Source organism: Ambystoma mexicanum, chromosome 6p (assembly GCF_040938575.1).
Source record: "Ambystoma mexicanum isolate Mex_15411 chromosome 6p, UKY_AmexF1_1, whole genome shotgun sequence".
NCBI lineage: Eukaryota > Metazoa > Chordata > Amphibia > Caudata > Ambystomatidae > Ambystoma > Ambystoma mexicanum.
The window spans coordinates 1,448,926,102-1,448,947,652 of NC_090935.1; the positions used below are offsets into that span (position 1 = coordinate 1,448,926,102).

Consider the following 21,551-nt stretch of genomic DNA (forward strand, 5'->3'; position numbering starts at 1 on the left):
TTGGTAGCCTCGAACAATGGGAAAATCCCATAGAGATATATTCGCGGTTGAATATAAAAAGTAGTATCCACTGCCACCAGCCAAAACTCGATCAGGGGGGACGGAGATGTGCCCCCTCGAACAACAGACCCCGGGGCAATCGAATTGCCCCGACCAGTACGTCCACAATATGATGGTTTGTACTGGTTTCTGTTCATAATTTGGGACTAGTAAAGCCAATGGTGAATTTACATGCCCTGGGAGAGAGTAGTCAGTCCCAGGGTATGGAGTATATGTTGGGGGTTCGCTACTACACCCCTGGGTTACGGCACAGAGGGTGCTGTGTAACCCACATTAAAAACACATGAGACCCTATGGAGTAAAAGACCCCATAGCCCATAAAACACATGGAAAGATAAAGGAACACCTCAAATCATGTCTAAGAGTGGGAGTAAAAAGAGTCTCACTCTTAGCAGGAGAAAAAAATAAACCCCAAAAATCCAGCAGAGCTGCTGGGGGACTCACTAGGTTTGGGAAATTAGCCTTTACAGATAATTCTCCCTAACACCTGTGCCTTTATCCAGGTATACCCCTGTTGTTGCTGCAGGGTTGTGGTGTCGCAGCCCACACATCTGATTTTGGCCTGCACTGCTGCTGTTGGCTTTGAGCTGGGGGCCTCTGCCACACCTCCTTGCTGTCAGGATCTCTGCTGGCCCCTTCCAACATTCAGGGTGTTGTGCAGGGTGGGGTGGTGTCAGAGACGTTGTGCCCCCATTGGCTCTCTCCCCCGGTTTATTTGATCCATTTATTTTTTTTTTAATTTAAAAACAGCTTTTTGCCTGTTCTTTATCCCTGATGCGGGTGGTGGGGAAGAGGGGGGAGGGGTGTGCCGTCCTCTGGGCGCGAATAGGCCCTCTCTTTATGCCTGCTGGCCCCCGATCCGTTGTCTCCTTGGCGGGGGGGGAGCTGCGCTTGTGGCTCTCTATGGGTCGCCGCTGGAAGAGCAAAGACAGCCTCACTGCTGCAGCCCAGGACGCTGCTCATGCCTCAGCGGTTCCGCTGCGTTTACGTCACTGGCGATCAGGACCAGCGGTGCAGGCAGTGCACTCCCCCAGTCTCCAGGCTCCTTCATTATGGTTCCCCAATGCTCATCGGGGCCTTTCTAGAACTGTTTTTTTTGCCCATACGCGGAGCTCTCAACTCATGTGGCCATCTTCGTCCGCGCCCTACTTGCTGTAACACGTAGAAGCATTATTAGCCAGTAGCGAAACATTTGAAGACATAATTTTAAACATCGACTGCAAAGAGGAATCCATCCAATAATACTGATATAAAACAGGCGAACATGTAGGGGTGGGTACAATGTTCCGCCTGCTGGCGTAATAATATGGAATTACTGTGGATTTGGTTACTTATGTATTCTGCTTAGGAGGAGTGCACAAAGCAGGGGTGTAGATTGGTTAGAAAAAGCATGGCTTTAGTTTGGTTAAAAAAAAGGCATGGCTGTAGATTGGTTAGAATTACCTGCTTTCCAGCCAACCCGAGTGGCCTGAATGAACGGATCTCATTGTGACGTGGAGCAACCCAAGATCCTTATTCCAGGGTGTTTGCATGGATTTCAAAAGAGTACATTAGCAAAGGGTCATTTTTTTTGGCAGGCAAAACCGAATGTACAGAATGTGACTAAGCAAGGTAAGGATCGACACAGATACATAGTGGGATGGATCCACCCTTGGCGTCATCCTCCTCATCTCTAGTTAGCTTGTTGCTCAAGCTTCCTTCACTTATAAGAATGCAAGGGACAACGTTGTGCTCAGGATCAAACACAGCCAGCAGCTGCACCCTGCAGCTCTTCAGATGTTTAGGACTACGACGTCCATGATCCCCCGCAATTCAACATTTTGACTAGAGCTGAAGGGAGTTTTAGTCCACAACTTTTCGGAAAGCCACAGGTTCCAGACCCCTGCTGTAGGCTCTGAACTACTCTGGTGCCTCCGGTCTAATACATGGTGTGCTTCTCTGCGCCCATGGGCTCTCCAGAAACTTGTGCTATTCAGATAACTCCCTCCTACGCCCCTGCCCTCACATTGGCTCCAGACGGGGGTCCTTTGCCTGAAACTTCACACAACCACACCCAACTGTAAATCTTTCTATTCCATAAGAAATTACCTAAACCTTGAATGACTTTTTTTAGCCCCCTCCCTTACACTAATATATATATATATATATATATATATATATATATATATGGGGGGTATGTAAAATAATGGTAATATGGAGGAGTGCAGGGTCTCCCCGGCATATATATGTGGGGTAAGGAGGATTTAAAAAAAAAAAAATAGTCGGCATTTTCGGCCATCGTAATAATAGTGGTCGCAATAATCACAAAGATCCCTTTGAACTTCTCTTTTGCAATACGTTTTTAATAGAGCTATAAGCAGAATATGTAAATAATTCAAACTTCTGCAAACCTGGCAACATTCATAGCGTGGAGTCTGAATGACCTTATCTGTTCACCTGAGAAATGTGATGCATACAGATAGACAGTAATAGAAACCTTGAACTATTGTAGATAATATGTGGCTTCCAGTTCTCCCCAACCACACATCACAAGCTCCAAGTTCCAACTCCACAGAAGTACCGAAAGGAAGAACCTGCGTACAGTGCAGGCCTCAATTTGCTAACACTGCAAGCCATTGGTAAGTAAGTATTCACTCCTGGTAAGTGAGACATGGTGTGCTGTGTGCATGTGGAAACATGAGGGGACGAGTGACTTGTAATGCAAGGCTTGAAGCTTACAACTTGAAATGAATACCCCTGGTACAGTGCAGACGATTGGAGAAAAAGCATTCAGTCCACATCCTTTCCCACTCCTCTCTATTTATTGAATAATACGGCAGCTAGAGCGTAGCTACCATGACCCTTCACTTCTGACAATACTGGCGTGCAATGCCATTAAGCGAACCGGGCTCAGCTGCCCCCGAAATGTGAGCTGAGGGGCAGGGCTTCTGCACATAGCTATTTGTTAGAGAGGGGAGAGAAGCCTTTCCTGAAACCAGCGTCTTTAAAGTGTTACCGTGTTAGTGTAGAAAAATGTATTTGCAACAAAACTTCAAAGCTGCTAGTTTCAAGAATGGCTTCCCTCACCTCTCTGCCTAACAAAAATTAAAAGCATATATCAACCCCCTTCCCCACGGATGCAAGCGAACACATAACAATGCTTTGCATCATCCATAAGGCTGTCTGGAGCCTGGGACCACGCTATCTGCAGTTCTCTCTGAATAAATGCTATCTGCTGGTTAAACGCTTCTCCAAGCAGAGACCTGGGGCGCAGATCTCTCTCCTCGGTTGGCTCCCTCCTCTGGAACAGTCTCTTTCTCTCTCTCTCTCTCTCTCTCTCCCCATCTTGAAACAGATTTCCTCAGGTTCCGCAAGCAACTCAAGACTTTTCTCCTTCCTCCCACCCCCCCCCCCCACCATGCCATGCCAACCATCCCCACAGATCCTGAGATTGGCAGCCTGGTTCCTCATGAGTCCTATAGGGTCCCAGCCATCTGCCCAATCATCACCAGCATCGCCCCCCCCCGCATTGGCCTCTGGGCAGGGGTGTTGCTAGGTCTGGAAAAGATCTGGGGCTATGCTAATGTCAGGACTGTCGGGACTCAGGGCTAGCTAGCCTTTTGGTTGTAGCCCCTGAAATTCTATTCACGGCTACAACCAAAAGACCCAGGGCTATTGCCCCCTAAGTACCCCCTAGCAATGGCTCTGGGCCCACACCTGCCTGTCGGGTGGCCTGTCACAGGCCTGCACTTACTGGTTGGGTGGTAGGACTCTCATTCGCTTGGGTCGTCCACACCCTCGCACTTATCTATTGCCCCCGCAACAGGCACTTCCCCCGCAGGGGACCCTCACACACTTACCCCCTGCCCCCCAACCCTTCCTCTTTTCTCTGCACTTGCACGTTCTGAATGTCACAAGGCCTAGTAGGACCGCTGTGTTGTTTTAGGATTTATACATTGTCATCATTGTTTATTTTCCCTTGCTCCCACCCTTTTGCCTTGTGGTGCTTTGAAACACTGTTTTGTTGTATAAGCGTCTTATCAATCACCAATAAATAAATGTTCTTTCACATCGGAGGGGAAGGGGCTGATGTGCACTTGCTTTTTGTTAGGCAGAGAGACAAGGGAGGCTTTTTCTGAAACTAGCATTGTTAAAGGGTGTTGCATGTTAGCTCACCATGTATGTATGCAAGTGTGCATGTGTGCAAGGAATGTGTATGTAATGTATGTGTCAACGAGTGTGTGTGTGAATGAGTATTACATTTGGGGGTCTTTGTGCGCATGTAAATGAGTGAGTGTACGGTGAATGAGATGTGTAATGCTGGGCCGCTACCATTTGATACTTGGGCCCCATGCCAGACAACCCTTGGAGTAGAACAGAGGGGGCGGAGCCTCCAAGCTTGCCCCACCCAGTTTCTGAAGTGGCCCATCCCATCACCAGTTAGCCCACCACCCCAAAACGTAGGTTTTGTTGTGCCCCTGCTGCCTAGGGATAATGGGAGTTGATTTCCAAACACCTGATTGCCCTCAGCTCCAAACATTTGATGTGTAGTTTGGACTCTGATGGAGACCAACGACCGCTGACTGTCAGATTGTTGGTCTGGGCTCCCCACCCTGTGAGTGAGGCGTCGATAACTATGGTTATCTCCAGCCATGGCTGCCAAAAAGATTTCCCCTTCAGAAAGTTGTACTTGCAGGCCCACCACGGGAGATCATGTATGACCCTGCTCGGAACCTATAGTAGGTCTGACATCTTGCCTAAAAACGGAGACGACTGGGACCCGAGGGCCGACTGGAGGGATCTCATTCTCAGACGAGTCTGTAGCACCAGAAAAATGCAGGGATGCACGAGGTCAAGCAACCGTAGAAAATCGAAGGCCAGAAGATGCAGGGCATTCTGAAATCTGGTGACCATCTGCTGAATGTACTGAGCTCTAACCTCAGGTGGCGAGGCTTTCCCTGAGGAAGTATCCAGGACCACTCTGATGAATTGGGACTTTCGGCAAGGTATTATGTGGCACTTAAAATTGAGGGAGAAGCCCAATCTGTGGGGAGGGAGGCAGGGGAAGCTGAGATGTTCCAGGACTTGTTCGAAAGAACAGGCCCTAATCAGCCAATTGTCTTGGTAGGGGTAGACATGAATCTCCCCCCACCTCCCATCTCCTGAGACTCGCTGCCACCACCGCCAACAACTTGGTGAAATCCCTCAAAGCCGAGGTCAGCTCGAATGGCAAAACTCGAAAAAGATAATGAGAACTGTCAACTGCGAACCTCAGGTACTTTCTGTGGTTGTTATGAATAGGCACATGAAAGTAAGCATCCTGAAGGATCAATGATACCATCCAATCCTGGAGCTGGATGGCCTGATTGCTCGTGGAAAGGGGAACCATTTTGAACTTGTCCTTCCTGCGGAACTTGTTCAAGTATCTCAAGTCCAAAATGGGTCTCAATTCTGTGTCTTTTTTGGGGATCAAAAAGTAAGGGGCGTACCACCCCCTGTTCCTCTCCATCACGGATACTGGTTTTATAGCATCTTTCTCTAGCAGACTGGAAATTTCCTGCAAGAGGAACGGATCTGGAATTTTGTGGGAGTGGCTCCCCGGTGGATGATACGGAGGCCTTCTTAAAAAGGGGAGGCTGTAAACCTGAGCTACTGTTTGCAAGGCCCAAGCATCGGAAGTAATGCCTCGCCATTCTTCCAGATGCTGACTGAGGTTTCCTCCCACCGCAGTCCTGTGGACTAAGGCCTCAGAGTGGGTTTGAGGCCGCTGACGAAGCAGCTGAGGGTAAAGCAGCTTTTGCTTGGGCATACTTGGCACCTCTTTTCTGGCCTCTTTGACTGGTCTGGCCTCGTTTTCGCTCTTCCAAATGAGGAATAGTAGCGAAAGGACCGACCCCGCCAAGCCCGTGCAGTGGGGTGAGAAGGTTGAGGCTGTCTTATAGCGACACAGCGATTTGGCTGCTGCTTTTGAGGTCTGTAATTCCTCAAGGCTTTCATCAACCTTGCTGCCAAACAATGGCATGTTAAGTAGCCTGGACTGCACATCTGGTGCAAAGCCAGACTTTCTCAACCACCCAAACCTGTGTATTACCGTGTTCACCGCCATTGCTCTGCCAACAATGTCGGCAGAGTCCTAACCTGATTGGAGGGATTCGCACATTGCATCCTTTCAATCTTCCACAATTTTCATGAAACCTTCCCTCTCTTCTCCTTCGGGGATATGCTCAGCTGGAATTGAAATACAGTTCCATTAGGTGTGGGTAAATTTGGCCAGAGCGCAAGTGGCATTGATGGACTTTGGAGTTATACTATTGGCTTAAAATTTATTTTTAGCTAGTGCGTCAAAACGCTTGTCGTCCCTGTCTGGATGCATGGTAGGGTAAGCCCCCTATCTTGATGTGGATGTAGCAGCCTGCACCACAAGACTTTCCGGAGTAGGGTGCCTTGAGAGGTATTGAGGGTCAATGCTTGAAGGCTTGTATTTTTTAGTCAGAGTTTTAATGACAGCAGGAATGTGACAGGGGACTACAAGTAAGCCATGATCCTTTTTTTGTGGTGCAGTATGAAACAGCAAAACAGGGTCTTTTTGAGGACCTTTGTCTAGAATTCCCTTCAGGTCATCCTGTTCATAGGCTGCAGTTGGTCTCCCCAACCCAGGCATTCAGTTACTCTATTCATTAGTTGTCTGTATGACGCTGCAGAGTGCTCACACGGTCAGAAATGCCATAAATGATATCAGGGGAAGTGGCCAGGCCACTTGCACTCTGAAGGTTCTCATACAAGTTTAGCATCCTTGACTACTCAGACACTAATACCTCAGGAACATTAAGTGTTCCATATTCCAGGCCAAAGGGCGGAGTATCCCGGTCTGAGGGTACAGCATCCTCAAAAATAGAGGAGGTGGGCTTGAACAAGTCCTTTTTAGGCAAAGGCTTGAATGTTTTCTCAATTTCCTTCAAGGGCATCGAAGGTTTTGATGCCTTTGACACCAATGTCACTCACCTCGACCCACAACTCAAAGGCGTCTTTGAGGGTAGAGGAACAGGCCTCTCCTCGACTCGAGGCCTCGAGGGGTGTCTGGGTCGACTGCTTTTCCTCCGGGCTCGAGGGCACGTGAATTTTAGCCTTCTTATCGGCCTTGGTAGACCCGACAGCATCGTGATTCTTCATTTTTTACTTTGAAGGGATTGGGTCGCCTTTTTGAAGATCTGTAACATTTGAAGCCTGAAAGCCTCCCATTTAGCTTTCGAGGCCGAGTTCCTGGGCAGGCTACCCTGCGTTCAGGTTAGATGTGAGAGGATGAAGACTGAGACCTATGATGCCATTTCTTCGATCTCTTGCTCGATGACGAAGAGGAATAGCGGGAACTGCTTCGAGAACAAGAACGTTTTTTGGAACATTTCCTTGGTGGCGACTCACCCCTCGATTTGTCTGATGAAGGCAGAGTAGAAGGAGATTTCTGAGGGGGCCTACCCACAGTGGGCTTACCCTTTCATTTCTTGAGTGCCTTTACCATCATGGACTGACAGGACCAACAGTCAACCATCTTGTGGTCGGTGTCTAGGCACCACAAATAAATGCGGTGAGGGCCCCTAATTGACATTTTCGAACCACAGTCGACGCATTTTTTAAACCCGGTCTTCAGGGTAGACATTTTCAAACAATCATCGTAGTTTCGATAGAAACAACCGTTCCGTTTCCGTAGCGATGGCTTTAGCGGAAAAACTGAACTGAAGTAACAGGTGGGGTGCATGCTATATATACTGTCGATGACCTCAGCCTCGAAAGGGGACGAGGCCTTCGAGGGACACTGAGTCAACGATGACGACCAGCGCCCTACACCACAAAATAAAATTCTCTAAAGCAGCCGTTGCTGGAATGAGATATCATAAGATGAGGAATATGTGGAAGGACACAATTCATTCGAATGTGCATTTTATGGGACTGAGCAAAAGGAGGGTGTCTAAGTAGGAGGTGGGTGGAGTTGGAGTAGTAGTGTGGAGGAGCGAGTATTAGTGTGGAGGAGGAAGTAGGAATGCAGAGGCGGGAGTAGTAGTGAGGAGGAGGCAGAAGTGAACATCAAAGGGTGAAGGGCAAGCTCTAGGAGGAGGGAGAGACGTCGGAGTAACAGAGGAGAAGAGTGACGACAGAAGAGGCTGGTGGATTAGGGGAGGGTAGTACTGAGAGGTAAGCAGAGGGAGAGGAAAACATGAGCACAGTAGACAGAAGACTGAATCAAGCAGGGTGCCTGCAAGGCACAAACCCTAAACCTATAGAATACTAACCACTGGATAGAGTTGGGGCAGTCTTAGGAAGTGTAGTTTAAGAAGCCATCCTGCCTTATGACCTCATTCAGTGAATGCAAGAGACAGTCCAGAGTCAATAGTCAAAATATACTAACCTGGGCTCACAGACGCCCGAGTTCGAGAGGAGGTGCTTTTCAAGACGCGAGAGGGACTCTGTAGGGCACATTCAAAAAAATTATTAAATCCATTGAACTTTCTTTGAGGCTTGGAATAATTATTGTGCCATCTGTGGCACAACTGTTAGAGAAGATGATGACAGCACTTCATTCCGTGCATGTCAGACATAGTAAAATTCTCATAACAGGTCTGTCCCCTTTCTTGGCCAGCTACCATCTGAACAGGAAGGTCTCTGACTTTGAATACTAATGCATTTTTCATCAGAACATTGCATTTTACGCTAGTTCATTAGGACATATTAAAACTAGAAATTGGGAGACCACCAGGGGGCGCGCACAGTGATGGCCAAATAAATCTGCAGCTCCGTCCAAGCTCTGTCGTTCTAGAGCTTGCAGGGCTCCCCCAGTGTTAAATTGGCAGGAGAGGTGTGCTGTGCCCCCCCACCCCAGGGACACAAGCTGGACAGCGACCAAAGGCACCACATTGGCCCAGAGAAGCTGTACCCAACACGGAAGGCTGCAGCGGACTGGAAAGGAGGACCAGACCGGAGAAGCACCCGGAACAGAAGCTCGGCATCACCCTCTGATGAAGAGGTGGATCGGAGGTGGCCGCCCGCAACAGAAGGGAGCTGGCCGCGAGTGGGGGGAAAAAAAAAAAAATCGGGAAGAAATTGAGGTTCTGGAGAAGGCCAAACAGTTGGGGGGTTTCTTATATGAAGGAGACACGATTAGGGTGTTCCAAGACCTGTCGGGACTCATCCTATACAGGCGCAGAGACTGTCGCCCTCTCACACAATGGTTGAACGAAAAAGGCATTAGTTACTGCTGGTCCTTTCCATTTGCGCTGTCATTTGAGAAGGGAGAGGCAGATTACAGAGTAACCAGTGGACAGGAGGTACAGCAAGTTCTCCAGGTTCTCAGGGGAGGGGACTCCAACGAAGATCGGTAGGGGGCGACAGAGACATCAGCGGAACAGCAGAGTCCGGAGGGCCTACAAAGCGTCAAGAAAAAGATGCTGGGTGGCAGGAAATTTAAAAAGCTCAACACCCCCCACAGAAGAACATGGGAGACTCCTGAAGTGGAGAGAGGGACGACATGGCTCTTAAAGTTTAACAGGCTAACGTGTTTGAATGTTTCAATGTGAAGAGGTAGGGGGAGAGGTGGTGTTATCCAGAAAGACGGGCTGGGCCAGCACAAACCCCTGGTGGTCCATCACACGGTGGGCATCTCGGTAGGGGTGGAGGGGGAGCCTGAAGGGCGGAGGTAGGAAGGGGGTTGGGGAGGGGTACAAGGAACAGACGATCCCAGAGAATACCAGAATGCATCTGAAGGTGGGGTGGGGACAGGGGGGGGCACATACTCAAACACTGAGAGCTGAAGGTAAGGGCCGGGCTGCGGCTCTTAGGATGGGGACTTTGAACACTAAGGGCCTGAACTCTCCTACTAAGCGCTCATTGCTGGGGAGGGAACTGCAGAATACATTGATGTGTTACTGGTGAAAGACACAGTTCCAACAGGGGGAGGAAAGACGTGTCCAGGGGACCCAGGTTGGACAGACGTTCTGGGCTTCGAGACCGGCTAAGAAATGGGGGGTAGGTAACATACTTGGTCACAGATTGAGGCTTCTGAACCCTATGGTGTGGAAAAGGGCAGATGGGAGAGCACTGCTGGTAACGGGGTCACTGGAGGGGGTACAGTTAACTATTGCGGTGGTATACGACCCCAACACAGGGCAGGCACAGTTCTTGCGGGAAGCAATGGGCGATATACTCAGTCGAGTGGATGGCCTGCTGTTACTGGGGGGGGGGGTTTCAATATGTGGGCGGAACGAGCCATGGATCATAGCGGGGAGCAAGCCGTGGTGGGAACAGAGGTAGAGCAAAGGGAAGGGGGGCTCCTGGGATACATGCGGGACCATTGGAGCTGGTGGATGTATGGAGGGAGGCACACCGCACTGAGAGGAGCTATACCTTCTTCTCCCAAGTCCATGGGACGCAAACTCAGATTGACTATTGGTTCCTTATACAGAGCAATGTCAGTAGGGTCACCTTTAGTGAACACTCGCCAGTCAGTTGGTCGGACCACGACATGGTGATCATGGGAATTGTGCTGATGGGACTGAGGCCTCAGGATTCCATGTGGCGTTGCAATGACAACCTGCTGAAGGACGTGTGTTTTGCGAAGGAAATGCGGGAAGCAATAGAGGAGATTTTTAGCCTGAATGACACAGGGGAGGTAGAGCCAGGTATGACTTGGGACGCAGCAAAGGCAACATGGAAGGGCCGCATTATCAGGGAAAGGGCTGAGAAAAAGAGAATCAGGACGCTGCAGGCAGAGAAACTGAGGAGCGAGATCCGGATGCTTAAGACTGCAGAGGGCAAAGTGGAGGAGGAGGAGATAATGTGGGACTGGGTAATAGCGAGGGAGAAGAGACAGGAATTGCGGGACCTCGAGATGAGGAAGGTGGTCGCCAGCCTACAATTCTTCAAACAAAGGTATTACAAGAAAGGAGATAAGGCAGACGCCCTGCTGGCTGCTAAATTGAGGGGTCAACGGGCAAAGAGGTCAGTATCCGGGGTCAGAGAATTTGCCACCTTCTATGAGCACCTTTACGGGCAAGAGGAAGAGAAGACCGACGAGGAATTATATAGATATTTGAGAGACGTCCCACTTCCGAGTATACTGGATAGTGACAGAGCGGGAATGGAGACAATCACACATGAGGAGGTTCTGAAGGCAATATCTGGACTGAAGCTCGATAAGGCCCCTGAAGATGGGTATACAGTGAGATTCTACAAGAGCTTCACGCGGTCGCTAGCACAGCACATGGCCAAGTGGTTTAATTACATCCTGGATACGGGGAAGGCCCATCCATCGTTTGGGAAGGCTCTTATCATGGTTATTCCAAAGGAGGGTAGGGGGACCTGGAGAGCTACAAATCCTACCGTCCCATCTCCCTACTCAATGTCGACGCGAAGATGTTTACTCGAATATTAGCGACGCGTATGGAAAACCTAATGCCAAAACTAGTCCACTCATTTCAGGTAGGATTCATCCAAGGCAGTCAGGGTGCAGACACTTAACGTGAGGCATTGTATTTGATGGAGGCTGCAGCAGGGAGGGAAGGGAATCCTGAGCTAGTAGTTTTCAATGCCGAGAAGGCTTTCAACCAATTGGTTTGGCGGTTTTTGAAGGGGGTCCTATGGAAATTTGGGCTGGGGGACCGGGTCATGAGAGGGATACAGGAGCTTTATGCAGCCCTGGTGTCATGAGTGATGGTGAATGGGCGACAGTCAAAGGCATTTGAATTGCAGAGGGGGACGAGGCACGTGTGTCCCCTTTCACCCATCTTATTCGCTCTAACAATAGAAGTGGTGGCCAAGAGGTTAAGGAGGGCCCGGCGGTGGAGGGTATTCGAGTGGGCACAAGGGAATTTAAGCTGGGACTCTACACGGATGATGTACTGTTACACCTGGTAAATCCCACCAGTTCGGTTCCTGCAGCACTAGCAATCACAGAGGAATATGGGCAGCTATCGGGGTTCAAAGTCAACAGGGACAAGTCGGTGATCTTTCCGATCGCTTCGGGGGCCTCCAGCCAGACAGAGGTGCTTGGGCATCTAGGGCTGCAGATACAGCCTGAGAGTTTGAGATACCTGGGAATCAATATCGTTTGGCTAGGAGAGGACCTAGGTGCAGCTAACCACCCCCCCTCTTTGACAAATTATTTGCCAAAAAGGTGACCTGGGGTAAGGGACAGCTGTGATGGATGGGGAGGCTCAATGCGATTAAGATGAATCTCCTCCCTGGGGTGTTACATCTCTTCCAGATGCTGCCGCTACGTGCCCTCGGAGGCGCACCTGAGAGAGGCAAAGACAAGGATCCTGCGGTTTCTATGGCAGGATCAAGGGGGTATTGGGCTCCCTGACCTGGTGTTATATTATAGGACAGCGCAGCTTAGGGTGGTGGTCCCACATTTGAGGGAGGATTCGGAGAGACAATGGGTATTTTTGGAGAACCAACATATGCTCCCGGGACCTGTGGGGAATGGCTCTGGGTCCCGAGGGAGAGGCTCCCAAGGAGAATCTGTGAACATCCTTTCATTGGGGTCCACTGGGAAGTACTGAGCATGGAGGGAAAGAGGGGTGGGATCACAACTTGGCCCCCACCGATGAGCCATATATGGGTGCCCCCGGTATGAGATGCTATACTGGAAGTATCAAGGTACCAGGAATGGTTTGAGGGTGGGCTCTCCAGAGTAGGGCAGCTGTGGAAGAGCGGAATATGTGTGACTATCCAAGAGTTGGAAGAAGCCTTGGACATAGGCAGACTCCCCATGCTCCTCTAGCTCAGGCTAAAAGGCATTTTCACAGCAGAGAAGTGGAGGGAACTGGTTCAGAGGGATCTCACACCAGTGGAAAGAGTCCTGGACGGGCAGAGGGAGATGAAGGGCCTAATTTCAAGTCTTTATCAAGCTCTCCTAGAATCCAAGGGGGAGACGGTGCAGGGCCTGCGTCACAGAGTGGAAAATGACCTGGGTATAGAGTTAGAGGAACGTCTGTGGCAACATATGTGTTGGAGAGCTTTCAAGACCTTGATCTCTTGTCAATACAAACTCCATGATGTGAAATTGTTACACTGGTGGCAATACGACCCGAAGCGGTTCTCCAAGATGTTTCCCACAGTGAACCCCCAATTTTGGCATGGGTGTGGTAATGTTGCAGATATTTGGCACATGTAGTGGGACTGCCCTAAAGCGCATATTTACTGGTCTCAGGTCCTGTGGCTCGACCCTATGTTGATACTCCTTGGTCTGGAGAGAAGAGAGGACAGGTGTGGTGCCATCCCCCGGCTGGACCACTTCATTCTGCTGGCAGCTCGGACAAGCTGCGCCAGAGACTGGAAAAGGGTAGCTCTCCATACATTGAAAGAGTGGGTCAGTACAGCAAAGGATGTATATCTGATAAAGAAATTCACTGCAGTGCTACATGGAGGGGGGGCAGTGGAAATGGAGTGGCAACATTTTTGTAATACCTTTGCTAGAGGATTATGAAGCAACAGCCTTTGAACACGGGGCCTGGCCCGGCCCGCTTAAATGAGGGACGATTCATGGCATAATTGAAGATTGTTGTGATGGACCTTGTGCCCCTGAAACCACAGGTCCTTTGAAGTACTTCATTGTGACTATAACTGGACTTGATGAGAACTGTTCCTTAAGGGGTGGGAGGGAGGGTAAGGGGAGGGATTGAGGTAGTAAGGGTATGTTCTAATGTCATGTTTGTTACTACGAGGGATGTTCCCTCGACAGATTCAAGTTACTCGATTTGTGACTGTGCCAATAAACCCAATAAAATTCAATTTAAAAACAAAAAAAAACTAGAATTCTTTTTTTTTTTATTTTAAAACTGGACCAATAAGGAGACAAACATGTTTTCCATGTCTCTTGTAGCTAGTTTTCTACGTCTCCAATTGTTTGATTGATTGGCCTTCCCATCTTTTCAGACTGCTGGGCTGGTATTTGGAAGAGTCTAGTCTTTGGCTGTTTTTGTAAATAGACTGGTTTTGAGTGCTTTTCCGAAGGCAAGGAGTCGTTCAGCGATCTGATTCTTATAGTTCGCAGTTCCACAATTTAGTCACAATAACAGCAAAATAGAACCCTCCTTAATGCTTTCTGTTGTACAGTGGCTCCAGGAGTAAGGCAGCCTTGAACATCATAAGGGGTCACCTGAAATTTATATTGAATTAAAACGGTCCCATTGAAGTAGATGGTGCGTTGAGATATAAATGTTGCTTGAAAGGGATCCTGCGCCTGAGTGGCAGCCGGTGTAATAATCAGAGTTTTGGTATTATGGTTTGTTCTAATCCAGTTCCAGTAGCAGTCTTGCAACAGTGTTTTGTACTGACTAAAAGCAGAATGCATTGAGAAGGATGGGATAGAAGGCTGCCCAGAACAATGCCCGCATATTCCAATACCTACATCAGTCTACAGTTGATTCTCAAATTAAACAAGCATCATGAATGTAATCTACAGCAAAGATGGACTTCTGTCCATGGGTTTGATTATCTGGAGTAGTGGGGAACACTACCTTACCCCCAAACGTTCATGTCCTCTGCTGGAAGTGCTCAGAAAGGGCATACTTATCTTTGTAGTACAACCCCTTTATCCTATACATTACCCCATAAGCAGTGATATAGTGTTAAGTAAACCCCTGGACAGACCTTTAACAGTATCCCACATCAGACTTTCTCTAGGCCGAGATAAACTGAAAAGAACTGAAATTGTGAAAGGTATGATATGATAAATCATTCATAACGCGCCTGGACACAAGCGTTTCTGGGTGCGATGTACACAAGGGTTTCTAGGTACAAAGAACATCTGACCACCAACTGCATTTCCTTAGAGGGGGAGATCTGTTTGCAATTTGCCAGCATCTGTGTTAGCTAATCAGTTCTGCATATGAGAGTCTGTACGGCTGTGTGGATGGCAAGATAATCACACCTTTATAAATCGGGGCTTGTATGCCTGGCTCTTCTCACTCACTTGGGGAATTATGATCACTGGGCCGTCTTTCGTCGTATTGGATGTCCACAGAAGAGAGATGTTCCTTTTCTTTCGCTCTTAACGAAAAGACAGAGGTGGCAATAAGAGGGCCTGTCATTGAACAAAAACAGAAAGCAATGAATAATACTCAGTTTCTTCTTTACTTGAGCATAAATACATTTATCAAATTAATGCATGCAAAAAGAGCTCATTCAGACAATATATGAGAAATGAAGAAAAACAATTTATCTTGCTTTTCCAACTTGATATTTATTTCCAGATCATGCACAAATAGGATTTAAAGTTTGAAATGACAGCAACAGGTGGAGACAATAGTGCATGAATATTTAATAAATACGTACACAATTACATGAACAAAGGAAGAGCAGGAATTATCTAGAGCTAGAAGAGAGAAACGTAATGTTATGACGAAAGAGTCGCAGTTGAGACTTTCTTATTAAGATTGTATGACACTTTACATAGGGCAATTAATGTTTTCCACTATCTTTTTTTGCTGTTGGCTACAAGGATTCATTACATTTGACCTGCAACTGATCCAACTGGATCCAAACACTGACATTTTGTGAAGAGGAAGGGTGCAGAAGTAAGATTCGACAAAATGGTATGTTTTTGGGTATAAACTTTTATTTATTAATAAAAGGTTGGAAAAATGCCTCTGTATCGCTAAAGCTAAGAGGGGGGCTTCCCCACCTCAAAGAAAACGAATGAAATTGTCAGGAAGTCCAAAACTAAAAAGTCTGTCACTGCCGTGCCTCAAACCTACCTCTGTTCCTAACATTAACAATCTAAAGTAACTGTGCAAGGATGATCGCTTCTCAAAGTAAAAAGTGATCTTTTTGTTCTCAACCAACAGAAGAAGTTCCCAGTTTCTCTAGTAAAAAAAAGGGGATGAAAAAGAATGCTCCAAAAATACAGGATTCCAACGCTAGGGTTGTGCTCCTTTCCCCTAGACTTCGTCACCTTGTGCTCATTCCTTTTAGGCTCCTGAACCCCTTTTCTCTTAGATAAAATGTCACTGGGCAATTCACAGGGTAATGCGTCTTGTGTTTCTTTCTCCTAGCACCTTGGCACAGTTTTCTAACAAGTGTAGAATTTCCTTTTGTCAGTTCCAGGGTTCTTTACCCTCTTGCTCTCAACCTCCGAGTCCCAGACGCGCAATACTTTACACGGCTTGATTCACTCTCCTGCCAAGCCAGAGTTTTCTTATTGAGTGTCTATCTTTCTCTCACAGGGTCCCAGACCCTCTTCTCCTCATATGGCTTGCGGGTCCCAGACTCGCACTGGTGTGTTGTATCCGCTCGGTTCACTCTCCTGCCAAACATACAACTCTTCAGTCTTTGCTTCACTTGCATTAGGTTCTCAGACCGTCCTATTCTCAGCCTCTTGTTTGGGTGCGGGTCCCAGACTGGCATTGCTGCATTATATCCCTGTGGGTCACTCTCCTGCCAAGCATACAACTGGTTCAGGGTCTCAGATTCTCTTATTCTCATTCTCTTGCTTGGGTGCAGGCTCCCGACTTGCACTGCGACATTGTAAAAACCTTGGTTCACTCTCCTGCCAAGTACACAACTGGTTCAGGGTGCAAGGCCTTCCTCTTCCAGCATTATATTCTTCCCATTGTTTTCTCGGACCCCCTGCACCTCCTGGACACCCTGCATACCCGTTCCCTTCCTTCTCACAGGTATCAGTGGTTCCTGGGCAGCTATGTCCCTCTGTGAGGCTGCTCCGCTAGAGTTCAGGCGTCCAGCAGGTCTGCAGTGGCTCTGCAGTCTTCCAACGCTTCCCGGCTGCACGTTCACCTTCTCCCGCACTTCGTCGGGGCCTGAGACGCCTAGAGGATTCACTCAGCGGCAATCCGAGTAGTCCTACCTTGCGGACCATGTTCAGGTTCTCCCTTTCATCTCGGTACAGCTTTCTTTGAGGCTCGTCTTTGCTGCTTTCCTGCATGACTCCCGCTTTTCCTCCTAAGAGGACCACTCCCTCTTGTTGGCATCCCTGCTGATCCATTTTGAAACTCCTGCATGAGACTGTTGTACTTCTTTGGAACAATCAGGTGTGGCAAATATCCAAAGTATATGTATAACACTTTGTACTTTCTGGTCTCTCAGTCTTGTAATATAAGCTGGTTTGACTGACCTGACAACAAAATAAATTAACTATCTAGAGAAGGGGAGGAGGATTTAGGGTTGAAGAAGGGGTGGAGTGTTTTGAAGCGGGGTCATACCGCCTTCTCTGATGATGTCGTCCCCAATCCTATAGAAGGACTACTTCCCCATGTGATCCTCCCTCAGTGCACCAACCCCAGGGGGACTATCGTACTGTGGAAGCAATGCAAAGGCCCCATGAGAATGGTCTCCTCCTCGGAAAGAAGGGACGACATCCTCAGATACGTCACTGACGTTTCATTAGCAGTTTCATGGAGAAAATGGGCACTGCAAGCAAGCTCACACCATGACCAATAATATTGCACATGGAATAACATGCTCATAATTACATGCACGTTATATAAATGAGCACAACAATATGCTCAGATTAATACACTAGGCATAATGCGTGCAAAAAGAGCTGATTTGGCTTGAACCATGAAAGAATGAAAAAGCAGATCATAATGTTTCCTTAATTGAGATGAATTAAAGTTTGACATGCCATCAACACAAACACAGAGATAATCAAGTCATATTTAATAAATATGTACACAATTACATGAACAAAGGAAGAGCAGAAAATATCTAGAGCCAATAGAGAAGAAAGTGAATGTTATGAATCGAGTCACAGTTGAGACTTTATGATTAAGGTAGCATGATATTTTAAATAGGAAAATTAATGTTTTTCGTTGTCTTTTTTGTTCTCTGCTACAAAAGTTCCCCAAATTTGACATGCAACTATTCCTGCTGGATCGGAACATCGAAATGTGGTGAAGTTTCAGGAATGTTTTCATGTAGAAACGAAATGGCAAAACAAGCTATTTTTGCACCAGGTTTTCTGTAGACCCAGAACCAGAAAAAAATACACTTTCAGGTGTTTATCTTGAAAGTGTCCCTTTAGATTTTCAAGATGTTTGGTACACGTATCGGCGGTAACCAAAAACAAATCAAAAATCTAAATCAGCCATCTCAAGACATTCTGGTTTTGATAAATTAAAATGATCATTGTGGTTAAATGCTGAGTAAGAGGATTGTAGAAATCATATGTGCTTTAACATAAAACGCAGATACCATGTCCAATAACAAGTTAAGAACAAAATGAATCCCAGTAGTTCCACAACGGGCTCACTAATCACCACAATAGCCATACACAACAGCCACTGTATACACGCCCACTCCATGACCAACAACAATATGCTAGAAATGACAGGAATGTGTACGATTCAGAAAATGTGCAGAATTATTATTATTTTTTTTTAAAGAGTTAACGTGGGGGGCTGTGGAAATGCAACTGTAGATGGCTACTTCAACTGCGTGCTCCAGCGACTTCGATCAAATGCTCCAGAGGAGAGTGCCCACACCCTGAGCGGGCAGGTGATGCCGTCTTGCATACCTCTCAACTCACACGCTTTGGGCGGGTGTCACCTGCCAAGGAATCGGTTCGCTCACCCGCCAAGCCCCTTATCTGCCCCTTCACTCCAATGGACTTTCACCTGCCAAAAATGAAATGGTGTGTTTTAACCCACTCTTGGGACTCGATAGGTGGAGAGGTATGGTCTTGCCCGGTTCGAGGTGTGACCAGAGCCTTTTGCTTTCTAGCGGCGAGACATTGAGGGAGAGCCGAGAGTTGCCAGTGATGATTGAGGCCTGCAGGGTTGTTAAAGTGTGACTCACAGAAAGGGCACAGGGCTTCAATGAGGGGGAGCGCCCAGAAGCCCAGCCTCTGCTTGAAATGGAGACTGGTGAGGTTGGGAGGCAGCCTCCAACACATCACTTACCCAAACTTGGTATGTCAGGGACGTTGGCACCCCGAAACAACTTTTGCCGTTACTCTCAGGCCGGACGGGGCTGGCAGTACCTTGCCAGACTGCAGTGCTGCATAAGGGCGATGGTGGACGTTGGACTTACCTTGCTTAGAGAATGTTCCCAGTGCGGCTCTCAGCACAGGTTGCAGTGAACTGGGACCTCGATGAATGCAGAATTCATTCCACTTACAACTTAGACCCAACATTTTATAGTGCTCAGTTCAGGTGGTGTTCAACAGATTTTATGTTCTATCGCTAGAGAATATAATAAATTAATAGGTAAACATTACATTGAAAAAGCCTACCCGACAGCCCTGAGGCAAACGGCACTCTAGTCGTTTCTTGTATGGTATTTGTGGCAAACTGATTAAGCATTCTACTTCAACGTTGAGATTAATGAGAAAACATATCCACAAGACAAATGGAAAGGGGGGTGGGCGTGTTTCTGTGTGCTTATTACAAAAGTAATATTCTGATTTCTAAACGTGAGGTTTTGCACAATGGAAGGCTCACACCGACCTGAAAGCAATGGAGATGTAATCCTATCAATAACAGATAATGAAGTGGCAGAGGTTACAGCCTCCTTGAAAACTCCTTGAAAACTAATAAGGACCCGGGTGTAAGTGGATTCGCCTCAGAATTCCACTATGTGTTGACATTCTGATACTCTACTTGTTAAACTATCCAATTCTATTCTAACCTTAGAATCGCTCACAGACTCTATGGAGCAAGCCCACATTCCTTTAATTTTAAAATCTGGTAGCAACATATCTATATATGGCATCTATTGTCCCAGACCCCTTCTTACTACAGACCTAATCATGATCACCCAAATCCTAGCTGAGTTAGTCCAACAATGTACATGCCTGATCATACACCCAGATCATGTCAATTTGACCAAACCTCACAACCCATGGTAACATGTGATAATTCTGCACACAAAAATTTGGTCGATTTTATGCAGCCTTCAAAATGCAGGATTATGATGATTCACCTGCCAGATTATACCGCACCCACCCCAACCCACACCCTCTCCCGCGCAGGCAAGGAATGCTTTGAAATGGAGTGGGCGGGTCACCCCAAACCCATCTTTGCTCCCCGAGGACCCTCCCTTTCCTGCAAAAAACATTCCCCTCAACTCCCCACAGACACACAAAAACATAATTACACCTTCCTGCTCCCTGTGTCCCTTTTCTCCAACTCCCCCTCCTTTGCACACTAGAGATTCCTTCACCCACTCAACCCTGACACACACTTAAATTACACTTACCTTAGACATCCACGACTTCCGTCCGCGCCCATTAGTCCCTGCGCGCACACATGTGGGGGGGGGGTGCACGATTAGCTGATTTAGAGCTCCGAGCAGTCTCAGATAGGTCTTTCTAAATCAAACTTTTTTAAAAATTGATTTTTAACAATAGATTTCTTCACTGTATACCATTCTCTGACCAATGAAGATGCATAATGCATGGAATACTCCACTCTGGCATTTTGGATTGCTCCACAACTTTAATTTCTACTAATTTAGACAAGGCATTCAACTGTGTTGAATGGCCTTTTTGTTAGACATAAACTGTTTGAATAAGGTGCCCCGCCTACCTTCATTGCTTGGGTGAATACACTATATAACACCCAGTAGCACAAGTCTCGATGGGTAACCAGCGGTCTGCTCCATTCTTTAACAAGAAGAACACGTTGAGAGTGCCCCCTGTCACCTGTACTCTTTGCTACCACTTTAGAAACGTTTGCGGTTAAGGTTAGATCTTCTACAGAGATATAAGTGATTAAATTGGGGATTGGGGGAATGTGAAAAATAAACTTATTTTACGCTGATGACAGACTTTTCATGTTAAGAGATGTGATTTGTAGTATTCCGAAATGTCTTCCTTTGGCAGAGGACTACAGTCCTCTATTAGGGTACAAGATTACATGCCACAAAATGGAACTCCTACCATGGACACCTAAGATCTGCGAGGCAACTTACAGGGCAGTCTTTGTTTGCAATAGACCGACAAATGTAAATACCTGGGCATTGACCTCCTAAGGAACTTACAAGCCCTAGTTACATCCAGTTTTGATAAAGAGTGGAAGAAGATTGGAGATTTTCAAAAATTGTCTGATCTCCTTAGATTAGTATAGCCCTGTTCAAAATGATTTTTACATCTCAAGTTAACCATCTTCTTAGTTGCATCTCATTGAAGATAGATCTGAAATACTTCAAAACTTCAAAGAAATGGCTTGTGAAGCTTTTGTGGGCAGACAAAGAGAGATACAGAATTAGTACCTCAGCCATATATAGAGATCACTGTAGTGGGACTCCGAGGGTCCCACATTGAAAAGGTGTACATGTGAGCCACTAGTCTTGCCCAGCTGGCAAGAGTGAAATTACAAGGTCCTGAACAACCACAGTGAGTTGCATATGAATCTGCTTAACTACAGCCATTTCATAACTACAATGGTTAGGGGACCCAATTCCTCTACCATTTCATACACCACTCCTGCAATGCTCCAAAGAAATCTGGTTTTCTATCAATAAATATCTTAACTTAGCAGCCCATTTATCATAGAACTTACCGATTT

General features: G+C 47.1%; 1 protein-coding gene across 3 annotated transcripts in view; it reads right to left on the reverse strand.

The window, feature by feature from the left end:
* Nucleotides 1–21,551, reverse strand: part of LOC138510505 (zinc finger protein 776-like) — a 427,294-nt gene that overhangs the window by 280,125 nt on the left and 125,618 nt on the right. For all 3 annotated transcript variants that reach the window (XM_069626207.1, XM_069626206.1, XM_069626205.1), the window contains exon 3: nucleotides 15,002–15,112. In XM_069626207.1, the coding sequence (XP_069482308.1) occupies nucleotides 15,002–15,112 (111 nt within the window). The remainder of the gene's footprint in view (nucleotides 1–15,001; nucleotides 15,113–21,551) is intronic.